This window comes from Tamandua tetradactyla, chromosome 13 (genome assembly GCF_023851605.1).
Source record: "Tamandua tetradactyla isolate mTamTet1 chromosome 13, mTamTet1.pri, whole genome shotgun sequence".
In the NCBI taxonomy this organism is placed as follows: domain Eukaryota; kingdom Metazoa; phylum Chordata; class Mammalia; order Pilosa; family Myrmecophagidae; genus Tamandua; species Tamandua tetradactyla.
The window spans coordinates 3,915,170-3,941,713 of record NC_135339.1 but is presented as its reverse complement, the minus strand read 5'-3'; the positions used below and the strand labels follow the sequence as shown (position 1 = coordinate 3,941,713).

General features: G+C 51.2%; 1 protein-coding gene across 3 annotated transcripts; it reads right to left on the bottom strand.

The window, feature by feature from the left end:
* Positions 1-1,816: 1,816 nt before the first annotated feature.
* Positions 1,817-26,321, bottom strand: CXCL12 (C-X-C motif chemokine ligand 12). 3 transcript variants are annotated; one of them, XM_077124560.1, is made up of 4 exons: positions 26,179-26,321; positions 21,581-21,698; positions 19,291-19,377; positions 1,817-2,409 (listed from the first exon to the last, which is right to left on the bottom strand). In XM_077124560.1, the coding sequence occupies exons 1-4, from the start codon at positions 26,237-26,239 to the stop codon at positions 2,364-2,366; spliced, it is 312 nt and encodes a 103-aa protein (XP_076980675.1). In that variant the 5' UTR covers positions 26,240-26,321; the 3' UTR covers positions 1,817-2,363. The 3 variants fall into 3 exon arrangements, with proteins under 3 accessions (XP_076980675.1, XP_076980674.1, XP_076980676.1); XM_077124559.1 differs by lacking the exon at positions 1,817-2,409 and adding an exon at positions 13,589-16,760; XM_077124561.1 differs by lacking the exon at positions 1,817-2,409 and adding an exon at positions 13,589-14,135.
* Positions 26,322-26,544: the final 223 nt, after the last annotated feature.

Here is a 26,544-nt window from a genome sequence, read left to right as displayed (position 1 = left end):
CAAGAGCCTTTATTCAGTTGTAGTCATTCATTCACAGTGCATCATGCATTTCCCAGCCTGGTTTCTATTTCTTTTTTTTTTATTATTATTAATTAAAGAAGATTAACTAACAAAACATTTAGAAATCATTCCATTCTACATATACAATCAGTAATTCTTAACATCATCACATAGTTGCATATTCATCATATCTTAGTACATTTGCATTGATTTATAAAAAGAAGTAAAAAGACAACAGAAAAAGAAATAAAATGATAATAGAGAGAAGAAAATAAAAACATTGTATCTCACATGCAGCTTCATTCAATGTTTTAACATAATTACTTTACAATTAGGTAGTATTGTGCTGTCCATTTTTGAGTTTTTGTATCTAGTCCTGTTGCACAGTCTGTATCCCTTCAGCTCCAATTGCCCATTATCTTACCCTGTTTCTAACTCCTGCTGGTCTCTGTTACCAATGACATATTCCAAGTTTATTCACTAATGTCAGTTCATATCAGTGGGACCATATAGTATCTGTCCTTTAGTTTTTAGCTAGTCTCACTCAGCATAATGTTCTCTAGGTCCATCCATGTTATTACATGCTTCATAAGTTTATTCTGTCTTAGAGCTGCATAATATTCCATCGTATGTATATGCCACAGTTTGTTTAGCCACTCGTCTGTTGATGGACATTTTGGCTGTTTCCATCTCTTTGCAATTGTAAATAACGCTGCTATAAACATTGGTGTGCAAGGAGATGCTGATTTAATCCATCCCAATCCGGGGATCGCGATGCGCTGCCAGGTGGAAACTACCAGCCCAGGGTTCCTCCACAAAGACTCTTGGGGTTCTAGACTTAACCGTCCTCATCTCCTCTCTTCTGCTTTTCTTTTCTTAAACCCTCCTTTTAGACTCACCTTCTCTTCTCTTTCATCTTCCCTGCAAGTGAGTTAGGCTGACAATCTCCTTTCCAAACATTTCTAGGGAAAAAAGTACTCAACAGGGTATTTGTAAGCAAATCCTTTGAGGGGGTTGCACACGTGTGTTGAAAATAGTCTGTAGTCCAGGGGCACTGCAGTGTTCTGTAATAAACTCCGTTAACCAAATTACTGATTTTTAAGTAAAATGAATACTCTACTTCATGTTAATATAATATTTACCCTGCAAATGTAACCACATGAAAGTGCTTAGAGAAGTATCAGCTAGCCATGTTATCCAAATTATGATAATTTGACCCACAGAAAATCCTCAGGGCCTTTGGGCACCCGGACAAAATCACTGCTCTGCTGAAAACACACCACATAGTACAGCTTCGCTGCCTTCCTTCGGGCTTAGACCTATTTCCACGATGCACGACGACTTGCAGAGAGGCAGGGTCTCAAGCCTGCGGCTGCCACAGAGACCACTAGCTGGGATGAATGGGGAGTGAGGCATGGAGAGAAGCGTCTGGCATCGTCACCGCCTGCAGCGACAGGGAGTGGGGGCAGACCAGCGACACATGAACAGAGGACAGTGACAAGAGAGCTGTGAAAGAAGTAGCGTGAAGTGAAAGGAGTATCATGGGGCGGCATCCTGGAGGAGGGAAGGTGCAGCTGAGTCCTGCATGATAGGTGGAAATATGGGCCAGAAGGTCTGGGGAGAGGATGGAGTCCCTTCAAAGACCCCAAGGGGGATGCACGATGGAGACAGCACAACGGGGAAAGGAGCGGAATGCAGCGGAGAGAGTGCAGCCGGAAGGTAAATGAAAGAGTTTTAGAGCAATATAGAAAATTCATTCAGTGCCTGCTGTGAGCTGACAATTTTTCTGCTGGGGACACCAAAACAAAATGCGGCTCATCCTTTCATTATAGAATACAACACTTTACTGACTTCGGGGTACTTTTCAAACTTCCACAGAGAAAGAAATTGGTTTCATCCCAAACTAAAGACCCTTTGCTCATTTAAAAAAGATAAATTTTAATATTATTTTCTAAATTTTATTTTTCTTCCATTTTGATTTCTTTTTGATTTTTCCCCCCTCTGGACTCCTGTCCGAGCAGTGCATTTTCTGCTCACACTGGCTGACCTCCTTTGGCCATGTTCAATGAGTCAAGGGGACCAACTGCTGTTTCTGCTTCCGGGTGCTGGTAAAGTGTAAATGTCTGTGAGTCAGTCTTTCTTTGCTGAGTGTTTGGGACACGGCCAGAAGATTCAAGCTGGGAGCAGCCGTCTGGCCATCTGAGTGGGTTTCGTTGATCCTTCAGAGCAGATTTCTCATTCGTATCTTAGGTTATGCCTCTATTCCGAGCTCAGATGGGCAAAGGTGCTTTTCTGTTTTGTTTTGTTTCACCTTGTGCTGAATGGTGCAAACGTGTGAACCAAAATGATGGGGAAAGAGTTTTTCAGTATTGGAGAACCTCAGAAATTTGCTCCACTTCGATCCAATTCCTGTTCAAAGAAACAAAATAAAACAGCCCGTGTTGAGGGGAAGAAGGGCTGGGAGACTTCGCTGCAATGGATACTTGGAGTTATAATTCTAAGGAATCCCCTGGGTAGGGGCCAAATTGAGGCGTAGGGGAGCATGGAAGAGGGCTCTCTCTGCTTGATTTATTTTACTTGGAAAAGTTTTTTGGATGGGAGACCCATCTGACCCATCTGAATAAAGTGGATCTGTTTCTGTTAAGCTGGTTAGGGCTGGTACAGGACCCTCTGGCAGGTGAGCTGTTGGAATGGATTTGCTGAGGTTGCATCAGTTGGGATTGAGGAGTGAAAGCTGAAAATCTGAATTCCCAAGGAGAAATGTACTAAAAAATGGGGAGACCTAGGTTTTGTGAGCCATCAACAAAAGTAAGAAGCGATGAAATGCAGAGAAAAGATGGTTTTCCTTTCACAGACGGAGGAGAAAAATGACTTCCAATCACCTCCTTAGCGGAGATTTATCATTGGGCTTGCTCTGCACCCCAGAACCTGGCAGGAATGGGGGTGCTCTGAGACCCAGAGGTTCTCTGGGTGCTCTGAGGCTGAGGCCTCAGAACATGGAGCTGCTATTGGTGGCAATTACATAACCTCAGGCTATTTGTTTAAATATTCTTTTCAACAAAGCAAAGAAAATTTCTTGTGGTGAGTCAATGATGGCCAAAGATGGACTCTTGGGAGCTGGGACTTTCCATGAGATTGGACCAAGCTGGTGATTCCTGGCCGAGGACTGAGGACCCAAGGAGAACAAAGCCAAAAGCTCATTCTTGGAGAAGGCTTGAGCTAGTGTATAGGATCTTTCAATGGATCTAAAACTGCAAACCAAGGGCAACATTGGGGCTGGAAAGGAAAGGGAGGCCATGGAGACAGGACAGGGTCTAGTGATGGAAAGGAAAAACTGCTGCTGAGCCCGGGGCGGGTGGAGTGTAGGTCAAGCACCCCAAGGCCAAGGCCAGGCACTAAGCAGGTGACCTCGGGAGGATACCTAAACCCTGACTTCATGGTAACACCTTGTCATTTGGTACCTTGAGCAGCCCAGGCCACCCTGGGGGGGAGGAGGCCGAGGTAAGGAGGTGATGATCCTCTCACCCAGCTCGGCCTGCAAGCCAGGGAACACTGCCAACGCAGAAAGCTGAAGGGAGCACGTGTCACCCAGGACCCTTGGCACTTCACCCAGTGCAGTTTGAAACAGTGGGCATGACGAGCAGCCCCGAGAGAGCGGGAGGGCAACAGGGGTGCAGGTGGCGAGAGCCAAGCAGGGAGGGGATTTCAACCCAGTACTCCCTCCCCAGCTGGCCACAAACCTTCAAACACTAGCCCTCTAGCTAAGCCCCCACCTGAGAAAGGGGCAGAGGGGCAGGCCCCAGCAGGAGCACCTGGGTGACCCTGTGGGCCACCTCCCTTCTCCCAGGTACTTGAGGTCTAACGACAGCAGGAATCACAGGGAGCTCGTGCTGAGCAGCACCTGCGGATGCCAGCTGTGCTCATTTTCGTGGTTGTTCCAGCTTCTCCTTGTCAGTCTGTCCTTCAAGCATGCCGATTGACCGGAGCAGAGGCTAACTCCCCATCTCTCTGGTTGACCAGGCGTTTCTGCCCCACCCCCTCCCTTCTGAACCCAAGGCTGCTTATGGCCGGGGCCAAATGCCCATCAGCACCGTCACCCCCAGCAGAGCCCCCGAGGGCCTCAGACGTGCCAGGCTTCCTGGGAGCCCCAGCCATTCCCCTGGTGCCTGGGGGCCCACATCCTTTGGCTCCAGGTCGCATCACCGCAGCCCTCTCCAACCGTGACTCCGTCGAGGCGCAGGCCTAGACTTCCCAGAAAGAGGCTCCACAACAATCATGGGGTCGCAAGGTGCTGCTAGTTCTCTCTGTAAGGCTTTAGAAAAGCACTGACCTGGACCCAGTTTTCTCCTCTGTGAAGCAGCAGGGCGGGTCCGTGAGCGCATGCTGGATGCCTGACCCATGCGAGGATGCAGAGGTCGGCATTGTTACCTGGGCTCGGGCTCCAGCCTGACCAGTGCTCAGGGGGTCCAGGGCAGCTGTCACTCAGGGCGTCTAGCCCGGCCATCACCCAGCGGGCCCAGGGTGGTCACCACCCGGGGAGGGGGGTCCAGCCTGGCCACCATTCAGGTGTCCAGCCTGGCCACCGCTCATGAGATCCAGAGTGGCCACCTGTCCGGAGTCCACATGCCCAGAGAGGAACCCAGCCCAGGAGACGAGGACCCTGAGCGTCTCAGAGGCTCTTCCCCCATCTCGAGTGCGCTTGGTCCTGGGTTCACTCACAAACTCTCCGGACTGGATCTCTTCCCTTTCCCACTGACCTCCATGTTTTGTCCCAGTTTGGGGGGATTTTGAGGTGCTCCAAGCCAGGCTGGGAACTTGGGTGCCCTGGAAAGCACCTCCACGTCTGGGGAAGGGCCGGGGGGAGGGTCGTTTGCTGATGTCGGCATAAGCGTGGCAAACCCACAAAATCAGCCCCTCCTGCTGTGACGGGGCAGCCCTATTACTTATCATTCAATCCAGACATATATATAGAGAGAGGGGCCCTGCTGATAATGTTTATGGGGAAACAGGTAGGTATGGGGGTGGTCCTGGTTCTTTGGGATTCAGGGTCATGTCACCTCATTCTCTGAGGATGTTGAAAGGGCATTTGAACAGCTTTGCCCCTGGGTGAGCCCTCAAGTCCCCCCCTGGATCTTGGGGTTCAAGTCCTCCCCTTTTTAGCAGCCCCTGCTCTGGACATCTGCTGTTCATGGCTCTGGCTAGAGGAGAGCCCTGCCCTGCTGGGACCTGGCTGCTGGGAACCCAGCCTCCTGCCCTCCTGCCACCTGAGAACAGGGACCTTGGCAGCTGGTGGGGACAGGACTGGCAGGTGAAATCTGGTTTTGTTAATCCAGAAAAGCACAAAACAAGAACTACCTCTTCCAAGGCTGGTCCTGTTTTACCAGAGACTGCACAGAATGAGCTCTGACATCAGAGCTAACCAGGTTTGCAGTTTGGGCTTGCAGCAAGGATGGGGGGGGCGGGGGGGTGACCTGTCAACCCTCAGGGCCTTATCCCTAAGTGGGATTAGTCACATCTGGATAATGCATTTTAGATTTCTCTTAGATAATTGAATTAGATATTGATATGAGAGTACACAGCGGGAAATGTATAGAGTAGCATTTACGGTCATACTTTCCTGATTTGGAGATGACCGTTTAATTGCAAGCTGTACAGTGCTTTAGGTGAGAAATAATTAACCATTAAATGTATACTTAGATTGCAAAATGTATCTGATTTTAAAAAAATTAATATGTTTTTAAGTGCTCCTGGAATCAAGGAAATAGAGTATTACTTTCCAACTTCTTTCCTTCTACCCAGAGGATATGCCACCCTCATCAATGAGTTTTGTGTACCCAACAGCAGCACACTTTTCTTTTTTTTTTTCGCATGAGCAGGCACCAGGAATCGAACCCGGGTCTCTGGCATGGCAGGTGAGAATTCTGCCACTGAGCCACCATCACACTGCCCAACAGCTGGACACTTTTTAAGCCACAACTACAATAAGATAGGTATAACCAGAATCAAAAGGTATATTATATTATACCTTATAATAATATATCATATATAATATCTTATAATATTAAGATAATAATGCATTTTGCATTATGAGACAAAAGCATACACACATATGAACAATTCTTCCCATTCAAACTTGTGATATATAATGAAGTTTTCTCCTCTACTGTATTCTCTTCTCTTATTATTATTTTTTCCTATTCTAAACTTTTTGTGTTTTTTTTAAATTGCTACTTTGGCACAGCCTATTAATATGCCCCTACCCAGTTTGAAAAATAAGACACTAGAGTTTCCCCAGCATTTCCTTTAAACGGACTTGTTCAAACACCACTGCAGGGAGACCTTGTTTTATTGCACTCAGCAATCTGTCGCCCATATCATGGTTGGTTTGTGTTTCTTTGCAAATTGAAAGTTTGAGGCCACCTTGCGCGGAGCAGGTCTGTCAGCGCCATTTTTCCAGCGACATATCTTCACTTCGTGACTCTGTCACACTTCTGTTAAGGTGTGTATATTGTCTTCTTAAACATAACGCGATTGCACACTTAACAGATTGCAGTATACTGTAAACATCTCTTTTATATGCCCTGGGAAACCAAAAAGTCTTGTGCGACTCACTTTATTGAGATATTTGCTTTACTGCCATATTTTCTTTGCTGCAGTGATCTGGAACCAAGGTCGCAAAAAGTATGCCTGTGACACTTGTGCCATGTAGGGCAGCCAGGGCCTGGCTCTGCCTCCAACCACTACCTGGGACCCTGCGGTACCAACTGCAGGGAAAGGTTGCTCGGTGCACTGGAGCCAGGCTGGGACCTGGGACCAGAGCCTGCCTCCCCACCTCAGGGCCCTGAGATGCACAGCTTCCCCAGCCCCCATCAAAGTGTGAGAGTGTTGGGAGCACTACAGGGACTAGTGCACACCGTGGGGCTGACAGGCACAGGTCACCCGTGGTTTATGTCAGGTTGACCAACATATTTGTGATTATGGAAACACCAAGCAATTTGTTCCCCCCTGGAAACTCTGGGAACCCTGTAGAGCAGACTTAAAGAAATCCGTGGTGAATGAATTAACTTCCCAGGCAGGCAGGGGTCAGGCTCACACAGCCTGCTGGGCAGGTGCTGTCTGCAGAGAAGAACCGGAAAGAGCTGGAACCCGGAGCAGATCTCCTTCGCTGGAAGGCCAAGGGGTGGACATGGCACTGGAGGGTTTCCCACAGAAGCCGGAAGGAGAGCCACCTCCCCCGAGGCTCAGGAATGTCCAGAATGGTTGTTACCGCACGGCGGACAAGTCCACGTGATGGGGGCCCAGGGCCCCAGGTTCAGGAAAAAGCCGGGGAAGAGACAAGGGCAAGGTCAGCCCGTGGCCACATGTGGGGCCTTCCAGACTGGCCCAGACTGGTTTCTCCTCCTAAGCGACTTCCAGGCTGGGCAGAGCGTGGCAGCCTCCTGGTGAAGCTGAACATGGACATTGCCGATTCTTCCGTAAAGAATTACCTGATGATCGTTTTGGTCCACTTGGCATGGTCTCGGGAATCATGCTTTTGCTCGGCCTTGTCTGTCTCCCCATCTAGCAGGAAGCCCACTGCCTCCACACAGGTTGTGGGGGAGCAGCCAGCAGCACTCAGGAGAAAGATCCCTCTGGAAGATTCTCTCCCCATCCCTGACTGTCCTCCCCCAGGGCCCCTGCCCAGACTACACTGGCCAACCACACAGGGACTGGGCCCAGGGCCTCACGCGAGGGGTGCTGCCTCTGGGGAGAGGGATAGCTCTTTAATTCGGACTCAGGGAATTGACCACTACAGTGTATCCTGTGCCAGGGGCCCCTCCGGGAGTGAGCAGGGGGAAAGGTCCCAGGATTCTAGAAAAAAGCAGCGGGGGTGACCGAGACCTACACACTTAGCCTTGACATGGATTTGGGTTCAAATAACAACAGACTGGTCACCTTGCGTGTGTGAATGAATGCACCACTCTGTGACGTGGGTATTGCTACCTTTATTTCATTGATGAAAGAACAGTTCCAGTGTGTTAACATCCTTTAGAGTTATTCATGCATCCCAGTTCAAAATATCTCTCTTAAACACCCTCAGCATGCCAGCTACACACACAAAAAATTATTACTGAACAAAACAGAACATGCCTCTCCCATCCTGCATGGTGTTGACATCCCCAACTGGAGATGCAGACAAAAAGCTAATGAATACGTTCGGGTGGTGCTAATGGAAAGAAAGGAATCAGGATAAGGAGCTAGGGCTGCCAGCTGGGAGCAGGGGGCCACTATACTGGATGGCGGCAGACTGCAAAGGCTTTTCAAGCAAGTGATGCTGAGCAGACTGAGGAAGGGAGGGGTAAATCATGTGGTCTCTATAACCAGCCAGTGTGAAAGTCCTCTGCTAGGAGTGATCCTGTCCTGTCCAAGGGATAAGAAAGGGCCAGAGTGGCTGGAGCAGAGAGGGGGTGAGGTCAGAGAGGTGACAGGGGCCAACTGGCTGCCATTTTGCGTGGGCTTAGAAGCCACTGGGAGGTTTGAGCGGCGGGGCGGGGGGGGGCTGGCAAGGCCTGTCATCATTATGGGCCACTGGCTGTAGGGAAAGTGTGCCCAGGGGCAGGAGGTGGGCCCCACAGGAAGTTAGTGCAATGACTCTGGTGGGAGATGGCCGTGGCTGGGACCAAGGCAGCAGCAGGGAGGAGTGACTAGATTCCAGAAATATTCTAAGGTACATAATTGGGTTTGTTAATGGTTAAGCTCAGGGTTGCAGCAGGACAAAATAAATCAAAGATGATTTTAAGGTTTTTGTTCTGAGCAACCAGAAGGAAGGGGTTGCCATTTGCTGAAATGGGGATATTAGAACAAGAGCAGGTTGGAGAAGTGCAGATTGGGGATTCCATGGTGCATAAGATGCATTCTAGAGGCCTAATGGGCACCCGAGAGGAGCTGGGTGTGCTAGCTGGGAGACCAGGAGAGGGGTCTGGGTTTCTGGGATACCTTAGCATTTACCCATTGAGTGAAGCCAAGAGTGAGAAGAGAATCACCTGCAGCTAAGCAGGAACTTCTGAAGACAGAGCCCTGGGTCTTCTCATGCTTGGGTGCCTGGAGGACGAGGAGGAAACAGCCAAGGGAACTCAGAAGGTATGAGGCAGAAGGAACGTTCAGAAGTGTCCTAGCAGCCAACTAGAAATGTGTTTCAAGGTGGGGAGGGCCAATGACATCCTAGAAGGCTGATGGCTGAGTTGGCTGAAAGTCAACTGACCATCGGGTTTACCAACATGAGGCTCACGGGTGGTCTGACAAGGAGCTGTTTCATGGAGGGACGTGTCAAGATTCTAACTGGAGCGTGGTAAGAGAGAACAGAGGCTGGATGGAAAGCGGAGACAGTGAATACAGACAATGCTTTTGAGAACTATTGGGTGAAGAGAATCAGGGATGATGCAGAAGCTATCAGGGCGGCAGGGGCTGAAGGGCATAGAATAGGGCTGGTTTGGGTTTTGCTTTTCTTTGTTTTACTCAGGAGCATGTCAACATGTTGGTAAGAGTGGAAAATGTATGGTGCAGGAGAGGGCGGTCAATTCAGAAGGCATGTTCTTGGGCAGGTGAGAAGAGGCGGGCGGCAGCCCCCCAGGTGCAGGGCAAAAGCTGTGGGCGCACAGACTCCCCACATTGGTAGGCCCAGACTTGACAGGGATGGATGCTGAGGGGAAGCATGTGGAAATTCCTGTCCTTTTGCTTTCTTCCCCACAGTGACAGAGGAAGCCACACCATCAGTCGTGAGCAAGGAGAGAATGATGAAGGCTCAGAGAGAGGAGAAAGTGTGAAGTGACCACCTAGAAGGAAGAGCAGACGGGAAGGGAAAAGTAGTCGGATTCCCAACAGCATTAGGGACCCACTGGAGGGTGAGTGAGTGTGGTTGGGTTTTTGTCCTAGCTCCAGTCGGCTGCAGAAGTGCAAAGAGCAGAAAGAAAGTTTGATTTCACCAGGGGTGGAACATGCAACAGTTCACAGCTACGAATTTTCACCTGTAAGCCCAGGGCTCCTTTACTCAGCTACCCCCATTTGCAGAATAATGGAAGGATCGAGGAATGGTTAAGAGGCTTCATCTAAGACTTCCCTCTGCTAGGTTTCCAGGGAAGAGGTAGATGCAGCTCCTTTTGCGCTTAAGTGAGTGTTAATTCCTGAAAACTTTGCAGAGCAACATGCTGCAATGTGAGTAGTTCACAGGCCAGTGCTTTCCACAGCACCACACTGCCTCTTGCCACGGCCTCCTCTGACCATCCTTTTACCTCCACTCTGCCTTCAATTTAGCCCCTGTCCCAGACTCTCTAGAAGGAAGCGGAGGTTCTAAGCTCAGAGGAGAAACAGTCAGGTCTGGACAGAAGGGAAGGGGAGCCTGGAGGACAGAACAGGGACCAAAACCTTCTGAGCTTCTGTGCTGACCCCTCCTTCCCCGTGTGGGCGACTGAGAATTAGAATGTGATGGGAAGTGAGAAAGCGTGGCACTCTGAGAACCTCGTCTGCTGGGCTCACCCCATGTGCCCAGGACAGTGCTGGCCCACGCTGGTGAGGAAATTAGCACTTGGGATCAGGAAGGGCCAGGCGGCAGGACCGGAAACACCCAGAATGCCTGGCCCTGGGTCGCACCTTCAGGGGTGCAGGCCTCTAAGGAGTGCAGGGTAGCTGCATCCTTCTTCAAGGCAGTCAGGAGAAAACCTGCTGCCCTGTACAAATATCCCTTCTGGAGCACAGGCCCAGGCCACCTTTAAGGGATTCCAGATTAAACAGGGACATTCACTGGAAAGCAAGCGCCTTTCCCCTGCTAGGGACCGGCTGGCTGGGAAAAGCAATCACACTTCTAGAATTCTTGCCTAATATCTGCTTGCTTTCAATGGCTGTTTCCCACTGAAGATCACATACCCCCTTCATGTAGAACTGGAGAGAGAGAAAAACCCAGTCTGGAAAATTGCTAAAGGCAACACTAATTTCAAACTGTTGGCTGCTATGTTTGAATACAGACCTTTATTAGGAAAATGATAAGTGCATATACATCTTTTCGTTGATATGAATTCAGAGTAAGAACTGTTTCTCAAAAGGAGTTGTTATTTTTTAAAAAGCACACTGTATTCAGGAAGCTGCCTTCTTCTGGACCATTTTCACATTATCTGGGAGTTGCAATTTTAAAAATACAACATACAGTATTTAACACATTTAACACTGGACCCACCACTGTTCAGAGGCTGAGATCCCAGCGAAGTGGCAGAATAACAAGATTTCTACATGGTTTCTTCAATTTGGCCATGTGCATGGTCTGCATGAGGGCTTTGGGCATTTCTAGGGAGCATTTCACAGGGACGGGGTGCCTTCAGACTAGGTCTGTGAAAGCGCGTGGATGGATGAGGACCCCACGATTCTCACCCAGCTGGCGAAGGGAAAGATGACAAACTCCGAGGTAAGACTCCCACGGCAAGAACACCAGGCTAAGATCAGAAAATCGCACTATAGCAGGGTCAAATCTGATTCAAAGAAAAGGCTTGAAAGGCCCTGTGGATTTACACTGGGCGGGGGTTGGGGACACCTTTGTCTAACTGGGCTCTCTGGAGGTGATCTCTGGGGACAGGCAGGCAAGCAGAGGTCCCCTCCTGAGCCTCCTCACTCGTATCTCAGCAGCTGGACAGTGTGGGACAAACAACAGTGCAAAGACACGGGCACAGATTTTCAGATTCCAACACTCAGCATGCCAGGTGAGCCCTCAGCCACCCACCCCAGGCCCGACGCAAAGGCTGGCAGTGGGGGAAGCCTTGGGGCTGGCGCCAAGCCCCAGGGAAGGCCGGGTAGAGGCAGAACAGCCAGGGATCCCAAGTCAGCGGCTCCCAGTTACACCTGACTTGCATTTTGAAAGCCAAAGGGAGATTAAGAGGGCCTTTTACTTTGCAAATGGACTATTTAAATGCATGCTTGTTTTAGCAGCACAGGCTCCCTTGATAAGACTCGGCTCTAGAGGAATTGTTATACAAAGAATTTTCCCTGCAGTTTGGTTTCTATTCTTGTCTCTTTTTTTCCTTCCTCATGGGAGGGGGTAAAAGAAATGATTCTTTACTTAACTGTAGTCAAGATAAAGGGTTCCTGAATTCTAGGGGAAGATGCTGTCAAAGTTTCCATCAGAAATTTTTAAAAACCTGGGATCACCTTGGAAAATGCAACAGCCCCCCCCCAAATGCAGATTATTTCATGTGTAATTTAGGAGCACTGCAGAAAGTTTAATTTCAAAGGGGGTTTAATACCACCCCTGTATCTTCCCATACTCTTTATTTTCAATATAACAAAGTAAAGATGTCCATTTTTATTTAGATTAGGGGGAAATTTTGGATTTGCCATCTTTACCATAAAGATTCTATTTAAAAGAATACTTGTGGAAATACCTAACACAGGTTACTGACACACTGTTGTCCTTATGGATTCTAAAAACACCTACAAAAGAATATTATTTTACTCTAACATTCTTTCTGCATGTTATGTATAGTGCCTTAACAACAGAAAAATATCCTTGCTTTGCCCTTATTTTTCCAGTTTCTTAATTTTGCAAATTTTGCTGGGATCTTTGAAACAAAGGGGGAACATTAGTGACAGCAAATGAAAAACAAAACGAAGCAAGCAAGGAAATTAAAAAAAAAAACCTTAAGTACCCACATTTTTAACAAGTGAAACTTAAAAAATGATTAATGCAACTCTACAAGCTGCCTCCACTCAAAGGAAAACCTTCTAAACATTAGGAGTTTTAAGCAAATGTTCCCCAGTTTTCTTAGAGGAATGCCCCTCTGCATGTTTCAGCAGTAGCCTGTGAGCACAAAGGGACATCCAGCCCAGGAAGGCCAGGGACATTCTGTAAGAGGGAGAGATGATGGGCTTTCCAAATGGTGAAAAAGATGGGATTAGATTTTAATGGAAAGGGACTTTCTTGCGTAAGATTGGGTCTTTGATGGGATGGGTTAAAAAAAAAACCCAAAAGAGTTGAGAATTATTTTCTTTGGATGCCCCAAACACTGCTGGGCTTGGCATAAATAATGAAGGCAAAACTATCCATGGTTTTATGAGCAACAGCTATAGGTGGTACTACGCTGCTGGTCCATACTCAAGGTAAATCCTGCTGACGCAAGCCAAATTCCTGTGTGCTATTGACCCAGGATGGTTTTGTGTTCAGCTGGGAAATCAAAGGAATCACAGTCCTAAGGGGGAAGAGGGTCCAAAGACTCCCAGGGCACACCTCACTCCCAGCCTTTGCATACAAACAGACAATACAAGTGCCCCGAGACATTGGTGGGGGGTGAGGACGTTGGCTTTGGACAAAAAGCTCAGGATTGGACAACGGACAGTGTTCCAAACAAGACACAGATGTGCACAGTGTTTTCAGAACCCAAGAAGATGGGCCATTTTGGTTTTTGCTTCTCAGTGCTCAGTTTAAATGCAAGCTTTGGTCTGGAGAGAGTCCTTTTGCAGGATTGGGGAGACAGCCTTGGACACACAGGATGATGGATGGGAGGCAATGATGATAAGCGATGGGATGCAGAAGACAGCTGGAGGTCGGGCTGCTCCTCACCCTGCCCTGGCCTCGCCCTGCCCTGGCCTCGCCCTCTTGCCTCAGCTCTCATTTGGAGAAAAGCCCCCTAAGGCCTCCCCCTCCAACACCCATGCGGCCCAGGGCACCCTCTGCTATGGTGCTGCCTGGGTCTCTGACCACCCCAATGAGGTCTCTCTGTGGCTCTCCATCCTGGGGTGTGACAAAGGGTGCTGAAGCCCCCCCTCAACCTGGGGTCCTGGCCTATGCAGCTCAGAGAGATACAGACTCGGGAATCCCTGGGCCATCTAGAGGCACTGTGGGAAACAGATTATAGTAAAGCAAATAGAATAATGGCCTTCCTATTTATCATGAGTGACACTTGATAAACTGAACTAAATGCAAAAGAATACTCTATATTCTGCTACGTAATGTAACGGTGAACGTAAGGCAAACTGTGCAAATTAAAGCCCTTGACAATGCAGCCACCGGCTGGGGGCTGGAGGGGAAAGCAGCCGCGGCCCTTCCCTAACACTGGTTTTCAGACCTGAGGCTTCCACAGGCGTCTGACTCAACCTGCGCCTCTCACATCTTGAACCTCCTGTCAACGAAGAACAGAGGGAGACACCATTAAGGCAGATTCCCACCAGCATCGGGTGTCTGGGCAGAGCTGCCCGCGCCTCCAGCCACAACCCCAGGGGCCACCTGCCAGGCGGGGTCGGCCTCCCGGTCGTTACTTCAAAATCACAGCCATGTGTCTCCCTTCAGAGGCCCCAGCACAGCACCAGGGCCACTGAAAGCGACAGCCATGGCCGAAGCAGAGAGAGGAACTGGACGGAAGGCGTGGAAAGCAGAGGCAACGTGGACGTGCCAAGCACAAGGCGTGGGCAGACAGCCGATGAAAAGGTGGGACACTAGGTAATGAGACGGGGCCACGTGGCTTAAAGAAAACACAGTGCAATAGGGCTAACATCAAGTCACGGCCGGAGGGAACGGAGCATCTGTGATGACCCATACTTACAGAGAAAGGGGGGGCCACTTGGCTGCTGGGGGTCCGCCCAGAGCAGGGCCTAGAGGCTGTGCATCCCGGCGCCTCCTGTCTGTTCAGCCTATAAGCCGAGTCCCCCGGGCGCTCTCCCATAAAGGAGATGCTCCCGGCCATCTCCCATCAACGGAACCCACAGGCCCCCTCACCATGGCCTGAGGCAGCCAGCGCAGTGGGTCCCAGGGTCCCGGCCAAGTGCAGCAGGACCACACAGCTTTTCACCCTGGATCAGGCGGGCGGGAGCAATTTCAAGTTTCAGCCTCGCAAGGGAACCCATGTCTGGCTCTTCCATGATGAACTGGTCATGAACTTCATCTCTGTCTTCAGTGGGGCTCGGCTTCCACCACTTTTAGGAGCTTCATAAGCCACTTGGCAGGATGTGGTGAGGCACCCCGGGCTGGCCAGGGCCCACAGAGTCACAGGTGAAGAGGACGGGAGCTTCAGCCACTGCACAGTTAGCATGGGGTGGGACATGGCATGGGACAGGGTGCTGCCTCCCTGAGGCACTGCAGAAGTTGACACCTCAAGGGAGCATTAGCTAAAATCCTGACACAGCCAGATGTCATCAGAACCCTGGGAGGCTGGAGGAGGTGGCACCCTCCACCCCAGGGGCTGGGGCTGCTAGCACAGGCTGGGAGAGTTTTCTAGATGAAAGGGACAGCAGTAGGGACAAGTTGTCCTCTGGGACCACAGAGCCCTGTATGGATGCTTTTCCAACAAAAAGGAACAGCTCTATTTAATGCTACGACCACGCTGATAGTACTAGAGCAGGGGCTGGCACCCTGTGGCCCTGGCATCCCTGACACACATGGAACTCTGTGGATTTTCTCAGCCTGAAATCCTTCTGCTCCATCTTTTATTGGGTCTGTTGTTACACTCGGACCAGGGATTTGGAGTATGGGGCGAGTGTGTTTGTGTGTCTGTGGCCAGAAGAAGGGTCAAGAAATTCAAGGTACCCTCTCCTGCAGCTGTACAGGAATGGGGACTTTGCTGGCCCCTGTAGCCTTCAGCGCACCCTCAGTGCAGGGGCCACCTCTCAAGTCAGAGACTTGGCAAGTAAACTCTCAGACATAAATTTGCAGGGCAGGGCCGGGGGCAAGGCAAGTTCTAGAATTGAAACCACATTCACTTTAAGCAAACATTTCCTGCAAGTGAGGGCCAAGACTCTGAGCCCAGGAGTCCAATCGCACATCCTAAGGGAGACCCACCCCCAGAAATGGGGGTGCCAATATAGGGCCCCCCCCCAGGAGAGCGTCAACTAACAAGCATACCTGCTCTCCACACCTGGGTTTCTTGGGGACTCTGCATTAAGCTGCCAGTGCAGGGCACCCTGTATTAAGGAAGCTCCCAGAGCAAGGCTCCCCAAAAGGAACGGGGCTCCACATTGGCTCTCTGGGAGTTGAGAACTCCCTCCTGCTCACCCCACAGCACAGCCGCAGAGCCCACGCCTGGAGGGACAGCTGCTCACACAGCGCCAGGCCCAGGGTGGGAGCGCTAAGCAAGTTCTGCCCACTCTGGCAGTGTGGAGTGAGGCAGGGCATCGGGGACTCGGGAACAGCTGCGGCAGGTGCTAAGAGCTGTCAGCTATCATCTGCAGATGACGCAGCCTCAGCTTGGCCCTGGGGTGGCCGGGTCGGGTGGCAAGGGCAGGAGGACGCGAGGGCGGGAGGCAGCCCCTCCCTGAGCTGGCAGGCTGTTCTGGGCCCTCTCCAGGCAGGACTGCCGATGGCAAGCATCTGGTGCCTGAGTGCTTTCTAAGAGGGTGGGTAGAGGGCGGGCAGACCGAGGTGATTCTCGAACCCCCAGGCCATTCTAGTGGGAATCCAGAGCACGGAGGCTCCGTGGCACAGCTCTCAGTTCCCGTCTCTGCACAACTACATTCTTCAGAAATCAGCAAACCAGGAAGGGCCTTGGAAAGCACATACGTGCACGCGCAGGTGCGGCTGCAGGGGGCCAACACGCCACCCCTGCCAGGAATCTGAGTGCTGCCCCCCCCAAAGCAGGCGGTTGGGTCTAAGAGCAAATCTACAAAGCGCCAGGGACACGAGAGCAGCAGGCACCGGGGTCCATCTCCAGGTGGCAGAGAACTAGTTTTTCCTTTTCTGAGCAGCCTTTCTCTTCTTCTGTCGCTTCTTTTTTCCTATCTTTTCTTTTTTCCCCACTTTTTCTTCTCTGCGCCCCCTTAGATAAAATTGGTAGAGCCATTAATGTTGGTGACATAGACAAAGGCCTGCCTCAATCTGCATAATTTTCAACAGTGGCCCATGTCCGAGGGGCCTCTGGACAAAGCACCGCTCATCCGTAACTCATTAAAGTGAATTAGAAGTTGTCCCCGACTTGAAATGTGTTCAAGGCGGCTTCCAGGACAGCTGCAGAAGGGTCTCCGTGTGACCCATCTGCCAGGCTGACCCCAGCCTGTGATGACACAGATTTTCATCTGATGCCACCACATGGGCACGCTCGGCTGATGCCCTGTCTATTATCTCACGCCCCTGCTCATTGGGTTTCCTTCCCTAGAGCTAACCTTGTCAAGTCGGAGTCGTCTAAAAATATCTCCACGTTCCGACTGAAGGAAGCTCTGGAGGCGGGAGGCCCAGGGGTCAGAGGGTCATCCCGGAGAAGACGGGAAGGTCTCCTGATCCCACCGCCTGGTGACTGCGGGATGCCCCTGGGGGTGACTGGGATTGTTCTGGAGAACAGGGCAGAGAGCTGGTTAGCAGAATTTTATTAGAGCAACTGGCTCGTGACTGTCACGTTAACATGATTCAAGCTGAATGGTATTTAATGATTTATGAGGTGAGGCCACCTGTTCCCGTGAAAGCTTGAGATTAACCCTTGGCTACGTTGGATTTTTACATGGGAAAATGTGAGAGCTTGATATTAAAGGGTTGAGTCTCTGGGGATTACGTGGCAATGTTAGGAGAACCAAGGAGGGGGTGGGGAAAGGAATTAGTGAGTCAAATATTATAATATTATTCTCCAGAAAACCAGCACTGCTAGTTCCATTGGGTTAAACAAACAAACAAATGACGCAAAAAACTCGAGCTAAAGATCTAAATCGTCTCCTGAGAAAACCCCAGGCACCTCTGCACATGGACTACACAAAAGGGATTTAAGGCACCTGGCCAGCAAAAATATATGAGTTCCATCTCTAAAAACTAATGAGTTTTGTATCAGGTAAATAAATTCCCACATACAGTAGGAGGTTTATACCCATGAAACAATTAGCATTTTATTGCTAGTGCATATGATGTCACATTTGATACAATTTTCATACAAGTGAAAAAATACACTGTGGCTAACATTAAAAAGCTGCATTCACATTTATATATCATATATATATATTTCTTTACAGACAGCCAGTAGTTTAAGATAATAGAGAAAGGTACCCTACTGACATTATATGGCTCAATTTCAAATATATGAATTGTTCGACTATAAATATATTCTGAAATACATTTGTTTTCTAAAGAAAGGTAAAAAAAAATGTGCACAAAAATATATATATAAAAAAATGCCTTGAAAAAAGTTACAAATACCACCAGGACCATCTGTGGATCAAACGTATGCCTGGAAATTTCCTCCCGCCAATATTTCTGATTGGAATCTAAAATCCCTATTGTGGTTATAGAAGGGAACTAATGTTTTTATTTCTGATTTCAGAAATGCAGAGTTGGTAGAGCCTCTTTAGGTTCCTATCAGAGGCAATCACAGAAACCAAACTCCTCGAAGCAAGTGCTCCAATTTAAAACTGCACTTGATTCTGCCAAGATTTGTCTTTGGTGGGGAGGCGGGGTGTGATGGAATGTCCCCCAGGGGAAGGCCAGCTCCATTTTAGAGGAGGCCACAGAAGGATCTCACAGAGGGCCCAGGGAGGAGGGGGAGGAGGAGAGGAGGGAGAGGAGGGAGAGAAGGGCAGGGCTCCCAGTGCTCCCCCTCCTCCCCACTAGGGCAGCATTTGTTCAGCTACAGAGGTGAGAAGCGAAGCGCGATGGACGCATGCTCTTTGGGGCAGGGAGAGCCAAAGGAGCGGCTGGGGTGGGGTGGGGTGGGGGCGGGAGCGGAGGGCTGTTCTCTGAGCACAGTCCCCAGTGGTGGGGGCTCCTGCAGTGGAGGTGGCAAAGCCAGTCACTGAACTTGACCGTGAAGGAGGGGAAGTTTGGAGCTTTGGCCTGTTGCTGAGTCAGTGTGAGACTCACAGGGGGCCTCAACCTTGAGGGGAACCCACAGGAGCCCCCCTCTGCACCTGGAGGAAGGACACTGTTTTGGTATACACCACTGACTGTGCTCACAGACTCTCCAGGGGAGAAGAGAGGAAATTCCAAAACAAACCAAATACAGATTTTGAAGTAAGCATTGATCTTAAAAGTGAGAATGAAAATGATGATGATGATGATGATGATGATAACTGACTAGTGGGAAATGCTGCTTGGAAAATACAATTTCTTAGAAAAACCCCAGTTATAAAATAAGATCCACTGTACAAGGGAACAGGACATGGCTGGACGCAAGCCGCAATATCGTACCAGACGCTGTGAATTGCAGTTGTTCATATATGGGGCAAACCGCAAGCCTGTCCCAGGTCACTGCTGATCCCACAGGCCACACCTGGTCCTTAGGGGTCAGGCCTTCCACCCCACCTCTGCCCTTCATCCCTTTGGTTTTCCTCAAGAGGGTCTACCGGGAAGTCCTTTGTGGCTGTTGGGCTTACTTGTTTATGGCTTTCTCCAGGTATTCCTGAATCCACTTTAATTTTGGATCAATGCACACTTGTCGGCCGTTGTTCTTCAGCCTCGCCCTGGGGAAACACAAGGGGGGACGGTGGACAGCTGAGCGGAAAGAAGACGCCACCACGGTCTCCACATCTGTTCTCCCAACATGCGTTCTAGGACCACTGCCAGGACCCAGCTCCACCAAGCAGGTTTGGGTTCTAGAGCGGCTCAAGGGGTCCTGGAGAAACCATGGCAGTAATGATGTAGCAAGTTCCAAGGCAGATGTACATGCAAAGGGAAACGGAATTTGGGGGAGGTTGTCCAGGAAGAATTCAGATGACAGAAGATTTGTGCAGGTCTTTGAAGGTTAAGGAGTCGGGCAAGCAAAGCAAAGGGGAAAGGAGAAGCAAGAGCAAATACACTGAAGAGGATGCAGAAGAAAAGTGGGAGAAAAGATGCACAAGATGGGTGTGGCCGGAGGTAAGGGGCCTTGAGTGCTTCATGAAGGAGTGGGGGCTTTAGCTGAAGAGTTGGAAAGTGAGCGACATCAGCACATTTTTATTTGCAGCTCATCTTGACAGTATAGGGAAGACAGATTAGGGTTAAACCCGCAGGCAGGAGACCTGCAAGACTATGGCAACAGTCCAGGGGGTGATGGAGCAGGTGGGGTTGACAGAGCAAGTGGAGGATGACTGTGGAGGTAGAATTGGCAGATGGTTTCCAGAGGAATTTTTCACATTCACTAGATGTCCCACCATCTTACTTGTTTTTGAAGGCTCAGAACCACCTTACTCCTACTTCTCAATTCCACATCCAGCCTCCCCACACGAAAACGCCATGGGAGACCTCAGACTTTATCCATCATCCTCCTGCTTGAAATTCCTGGGCAACAGGTAAACTCAAGCAGCCTAGAGCCCCAGCACAGAATCCAGGGACTCCCAGAGGAGCCTCTAAGAGCAGCGCCCATCACTGTGGCTTGGCACAAAGTGGATGTGGGTTCAAATCTGGATGCTGCTGTTTAGTAATTCTATATTTCTCTAGACCTGAGACTGTCACTGGTTTCTGAAACTTTCAACGTGTTTTTGCGGACAATTGGCCTATTAAAATCTGCACTGCAAAATGTACTACGCAAGTGGTGTTCACTATCTGACAAAACACCTCGCAAAAAATATATGTTTGGGTGGGCTACGGTGGCTCAGCAGGCAGAGCTCTTGCCTGCCACGCCAGAGACACAGGTTCAATTCCCGACCCCTGCCCAAGCAAAAAAAAGGTATGTTATTTTATCGTAAGCAGTGTAAATGAAAAATATTCATCTTCTACTGCCCTAAAACATAATGCAAGTGATAAATACAGTCAAAGCAGCAAAGAGAAGACAGATACTCAAGCAAAAGCCCATCAGCTTTGCACAGAAAAGGCTTCAGAAAACCCCATCCTTCTTTTGCAACTGTCTCATCCCCAGCCCACTGTAAGCATGAGGATTTTTCAGAAAGCATGTCAGCCCTCAGACACGGAACCCTCAGCTTCCAAGCATCTCACTGTGTGCCCCCGTGTCTGTGATGTCCAAATACGTACAAACAAATCCTGGGAGGCCATGCAGAGGAAGGCTATGTGTGCTGACTTCCCGCTTCTCCCCCAGCCTCCTACATCCCAACTAAGATATCTCTGCGCCTTGTTTTTGTGGGATTTGGGTCCCTCTTGTTTCCCACCTACATGAAAATGAAATGTTAGCTAGCAGCTTCCAGCAACATGAACTGAAAGCAAAATCTCTGCATTTGTGTTTAGAACAATGCAGTGAGGTGAGTTGAAAATTTTGAGCTTTCACCAAATAAAGATGACTTAAAGTGAATGGGGGTCTCGCGAGCTTTTGCTCTGTCACAAAGGATTAATTTAGAGCCACAGAGGCCTGAAACAGGTCTGTAACACACATCACCTGTTACTAGGAAAGGATGTGGCTTGTTTAATGAGCTTGAGCAGAAACCCTGATGAAGTCCATCCTTCGTCTAGCTAGTCCAGAGGCATTGACTGTGTTAGCCTCCTTGGACTGGGTGGGAGGTGAAGGCTGAGCACTGTGGGCACACAGGTAATCAAGGGTGAGGCTGGCTTTTGAAACTCATGCATGTCTGGTGGCAAATCGAAGGAGTGCTGGAAATAACAGCTTGCCTCTGAGGACACCAGGTTCGAGGCCGGACACATGGTATGCGGCATTTCTCGACCTTTAACGATCCTGCGAGCTAGGTGTTATTATGACCATTTGATGCAATGGCCTTGAAGGAGACGCTCAAGACTTACACAATCTGAAGGGCACAGTTCGGAGTGTTGAGGATTTTGAGATGCTTGATGTTGGCTCTGGCAACATGGCTCTCAAAGAATCGGCATGGGCATCTGTAGCTCAGGCTGACGGGTTTCCCTGGAAGAGCAACAAGAACCAGGTAATTTGTGATCCTGCTGGGCCGTGGGGATATAAGTCCATTAGGGTCTGCAGCCAAAGGATGAGTCGGGGTGAGGTGGGGTAGCTAAGGCCCCAAGGCAATGGGATGAGTCACAGATGCATTCTGGGAAGGACCCTCTTCCTGGGCAGATGCATTCTGGGAAGGACCCTCTCCCTGGGCAGGTGGTGCCTTCTGGGAACGACCCTCTTCCTGGGCAGATGCATTCTGGGAAGGACCCTCTCCTTGGCAGGTGGTATATTCTGGGAAGGACCTCTCCCTGGGTAGGTGGTGCATTCTGGGAAGGACCCTCTCCTTGGGCAGCTGCATTCTGGGAAGGACCCTCTCCCTGGGTAGATGGTGCATTCTGGGGAGGACCTTCTCCCTGGGTAGGTGGTGCATTCTGGGAAGGACCTTCTCCCTGGGCAGGTAGTGCATTCTGGGAAGGACCCTCTTCTTGGGCAGATGCATTCTGGGAAGGACCCTCTTCTTGGGCAGATGCATTCTGGGAAGGACCTTCTCCCTGGGCAGGTAGTGCATTCTGGGGAGGACCCTCTTCTTGGGCAGATGCATTCTGGGAAGGACCCTCTTCTTGGGCAGATGCATTCTGGGAAGGACCTTCTCCCTGGGCAGGTAGTGCATTCTGGGGAGGACCCTCTTCTTGGGCAGATGCATTCTGGGAAGGACCTTCTCCCTGGGCAGGTAGTATATTCTGGGGAGGACCCTCTTCTTGGGCAGATGCATTCTGGGGAGGACCCTCTCCTTGGGCAGGGCAGCGAGCTCTGGGGTCAGGTTCAGCTTCTCCAGGGCTAGAGGATGAAAGAAGCTAGGGAGAGCTGACACCTAGAGGGGTAGTGAGATTAAAATAAGATGCTGAGGTTTCTCAAGACAAAGTAATTACAGGAGATAACTTTCAGTCAATGTTACTTCTGAGTTCCCAGCTTTCCTTTGCAAAAGTAACTCTTTCAGGGCCAAGTGAGAGACAAGGAAAAGGGGAGAGGGCAGGGGACTCCTCACCCTTTCCTCTTTCAGGGTGGTTGCAGGAATGCTGCCCTCCCCCACCTGCAGTGCTCCCCCTCTCTTGTTTAAGCCCAGGCCAGCAAAAAGGGGACAAAAGAATAGGGCTGGCTTCCTAACTGGAAGTCCTTAGAGGGCAGGCAGAGGGGGGCCCCCTTCTCCGCAGCACTTCCTTGAACAGGAGATTAGGCGGGCTGGAGTCAAATCTGGCTTTCATTGCCTGTCCTGGGATGCTGCAGCCTCCTGGATTTTATTATGATCCTTGTTTGCCAATTCACCAATTTGCAAAATGCCATAATTGACACTCATTAGTGTAAATCAGCAAAGGGCTGCTGCAGGAGGACCCACCACTCACTCTTTAAGGCTAGAATTGCAGCCCTGGGGGGCTGGGAAATGGTGGGGTTTTTTTTCCCCCTGCAGATTTTATCCAAGCCCACTTTAATACTCCAAATTATTTGAATCTGTGGATGCTTTTATCAGGGATTACATGTACATCTGAGAATATTTGCTCTAGAGATTAAAAAAAAAATCAGTGTGCCTGTTTACGGAGCTCCCAGAGGGTCTCCGGGTGGTTCTGAAGTTGTGTACCTTTAAGAATGGGAGCTGGAGAAGCCAGTGTGAAGCCCTACGAGTGAGGGGCTTGTTATTTTTATCTAAAGGCTGAATTCAGTAGATAGAAGGCGTGGTTTGGGAATAGCAGCATTTTTAGCCACCGATTTAGGAAGAAAGCAGACCACCTCTGAGACCAAACAAGACTCCCCTGAAAAACCAGGAAGGAGAAAGCCTGGTTTGCATGTGTTCATGGTCAAGCGCTCATGTCACCAGACAGCATCCCCAAACCAGCCTGCACGCTTACACCTGATCTCTAGAAAGACCCAGTTCTACCCGTAGAACTGCAGAGGAAGCTTGTCCGGCAGTGTAACCAGATCACCTGGGAAAGCAACCCCAGGGCAGGGGCTGGAGCCAAGCTAGGGTGACTGAGGAGCCCGCAGGCAGCTTCAGAGTAGGAGTGTACCTGGACTTCAGAAGGGTCATCCTGGGGCTGGAGTGGGGCTGGGAAAATTGGAGCTCCATGGCAAGGCAGGACGACTACCAACCCCAGAGAGGCAGTGAGCTGGAAGGTATGAAACGGGGTGGTGCAGGGCCCATAAACAAGCTGCTTGGCCCCTCTAACAAGCAGCTGAGATCAGGCCAGAAATCAGAGCTGACTCCCAGTTCCAAACACAGGCTTTCTCTTTCTCTTCCCTCTCCCCTCCACCCCCAGGAGATTCTCCATTTCCTGCAAAGGCAATTCCTATTCCTGCTCCTGGGACCCAAGGGTCTGCCTGTCAAGTGGAGAATTTCAACAGGTTTTTTAAAAGTGAGAGAGTGAGAGAGCCCCTAGGTGTTTCCTCCAAAAACCTGGTGCCGAGCCCAGCTGGTGCCTGTTCCTCCAGCTTTCTGTCAATATTACTAACTGGTCCAGCCGCTTGGGAGTGACTCAGTGCATGGCCAAGATGCCTGGCTTGATTCAGTATAATCCCCCGGTTTAAGATCTGGTGAGCATGGTTCCCACAGGGGTTCCAAGAGCCTTTTCTACTGCAGAGACAAGAGCCAGCCAGCCCCCTCCAGCCAGGGCTGGGAAAGTGGTCGACCCTGGGTTTAACCCCAGGAAGCCCAGGTCCCCCAGGGTCCCAGCTGCTTGGCAAAGGTCAGCCAATGGAGGGAGGGCAGGAGCTCGAGCCAGGGGTCTCTCTGCAGGGCTGCTTAGTGCCCTGTGCAGGGCCAGACAGCATACGGGCTCTTTGAGGTCAAAAAATGCATTCTGGCCCGTGCATCCACGGAGGACCATACCTGCTTGGAGCCCAGGACGATGACTTGGCCACTGGGCTGCCAGAGGCAACTCAGAAAGGCAAGTCCCACCCCTTCCCAAGAAGAGGAGGAATTGAGGCACCCTATTTCCTCTGTGCTTCACCCATGTCAGCTGTGTCCATGACTCAGGGATCTGGGTCCCTGCATTCCAGTCCTATATGCAGCCCACCTGAGGAGAGGGGGTGTGCAGGGCTGCAGGGAGGGCCAGTATCCTTTTTCCAGAAAGGGGCAAAGCCATCTCCAAGCGGGTCAAGCAACAGCCTAGATACTTTTTTTCAGCTGCAGAGAAAATTCTAAATTGCCTTCAATACATGTCCCTTTGCAGCTCTAACCAACCGGCTTGACGGGACACTGCCAAGACTTAGATCAGTCGCCACACTGGGTGAGCACAGTCTCGGCAGCTCCTCTTACCCATGCCTGCTTCCCCAGGCATTGCCCAAATGCAGGTTAGTGCTTCGGACCCTGAGCAGATTGCGGTTGCAACCAAGGAGACTCCGAAAAGCCTTACACCCTTTGGCCGGGTTTGTTCCAAACTTCACAGCTGCGAAAGGGCAGCACCGCATGACTAGCTTGGTTTCCTTTTGCATGTTCAGAGGCAAAAGTTTCTTTTGGTTTGCAGCAGCGATGCCCTATAACAGGGCTGCAAGTTTTCCCTTCATCGTCCAAAAAAACAAAAACCAAACCCTCTCCCTCTCCCAGTGAAACGGGACACCACCGTTCCCAGTGACCCAAGGCTTTGGTGATCGAACTTTGCTGCAGCGTTCATTACGCAGGCAAAGCGCTGTGCCGGTGACAAAGGCGCCTGTCCGCAGGTGTTTAGGTGTGTGGGGGGAGGTATGTGGGAGGGAGAGCCGGAGGTGGCAGGGAGGCTGGGCTGGCCGCGCGCCCAGGTTCGCCGCGTCGCTGCAGACAAGGAATTGTGCAGAAACGAGGCCGGGCGGGGGACACAAGCCATACAGCTGTGCCGCGTCCGCCCGCGCCAGGTCCGGAGCCCCACGAGGGTGCGGAAGAGGGCCGGCCTCGCGCGGAGGGGACCGCACGCAGCCGGCACACGCTCCCCACCGCCAGCACAAGCGCGTTACGGTCCAAAGCGGCAGCAAAGCGCCGTCGTGCGCAACCATCGCCTGAACGCCCTCTTCCGCGGCCGGGCTCTGCGGTCCTCGCAGCCCACCGCGCGGCTGCAGAGCCGGCCGAGCGCCGGGAGACGCTCGCTGGGAGTGAGCGTGAGCCGGCGGGGGCCTGTGGTTAGCGGCCCCCGACCCCGCTCCACGCCTCCGGCGATGGCTCCGAACACTGCCCTGTCGCGCTCCGGGCCCGGTTACCCCGGGCCGCCCTCTCCCTGCAACGCGCTCGAGACCGCCCCGCCAACCCCGCGACTTGAACTCTTCTGCTGGGCGCCAACCCTTGGTGCCCGCGGGCGGCGCGATTCCTGGGGCTTCGGACGCGCGTCCCCAGCCCGGCTGCGCACTCCGAAATAGCGTGCCTCGACCACCCGCTGCAAACTGGCAGCTAAATGGGTTGCCCGGGCGGCGCGGGCGAGAAAGGAAACACGAAGCCGGGTCCTCCCGGCGCCGCGCCGCCAGGCGCACTCACCGTCGCTGAGGCAGAGCGCGGCCAGCACAAGGGCCAGCACGGCGACGGCCTTGGCATCCATGGCTGGCGGCGGGCGAGCGGCGGACACCCGGAGGAGGGAGGCGGCAGGGATGCGACCGGACCGAGAGTGAAAGTGCGGTGGCGGCGGGCGAACGCGGGGCGCTTTAGAGGCGAGAGTGGGGCGGGGCGCGCCGAGGGGCGGACCCGCAGCCCAATCCCAGCCCCGGCCGGGGGCTCTGACGCGCGTCCCCCTCGTGGACCGCCCCTCCGGTCCCCACCCTCCCGCCCCACCTCCCGGCCCACAGCGCTCCAAGGGCCGCAGGGCGCCGGGGCATTTGACCTTCTCGGGTCCCGCTGAGGCTCTGC

What these genes read in the sequence shown, in the direction of transcription:
- CXCL12 (XM_077124559.1), bottom strand. Translation starts at nt 26,239, where the DNA reads ATGGATGCCAAGGCCGTCGCCGTGCTGGCCCTTGTGCTGGCCGCGCTC. An exon ending in CGCGCTCTGCCTCAGCGACG is followed by an intron (nt 21,699 to 26,178) that starts GTGAGTGCGCCT and finishes TTGCTCTTCCAG; the next exon opens with GGAAACCCGTCAGCCTGAGC. An exon ending in AACTGTGCCCTTCAGATTGT is followed by an intron (nt 19,378 to 21,580) that starts GTAAGTCTTGAG and finishes GTGTTTCCCCAG; the next exon opens with GGCGAGGCTGAAGAACAACG.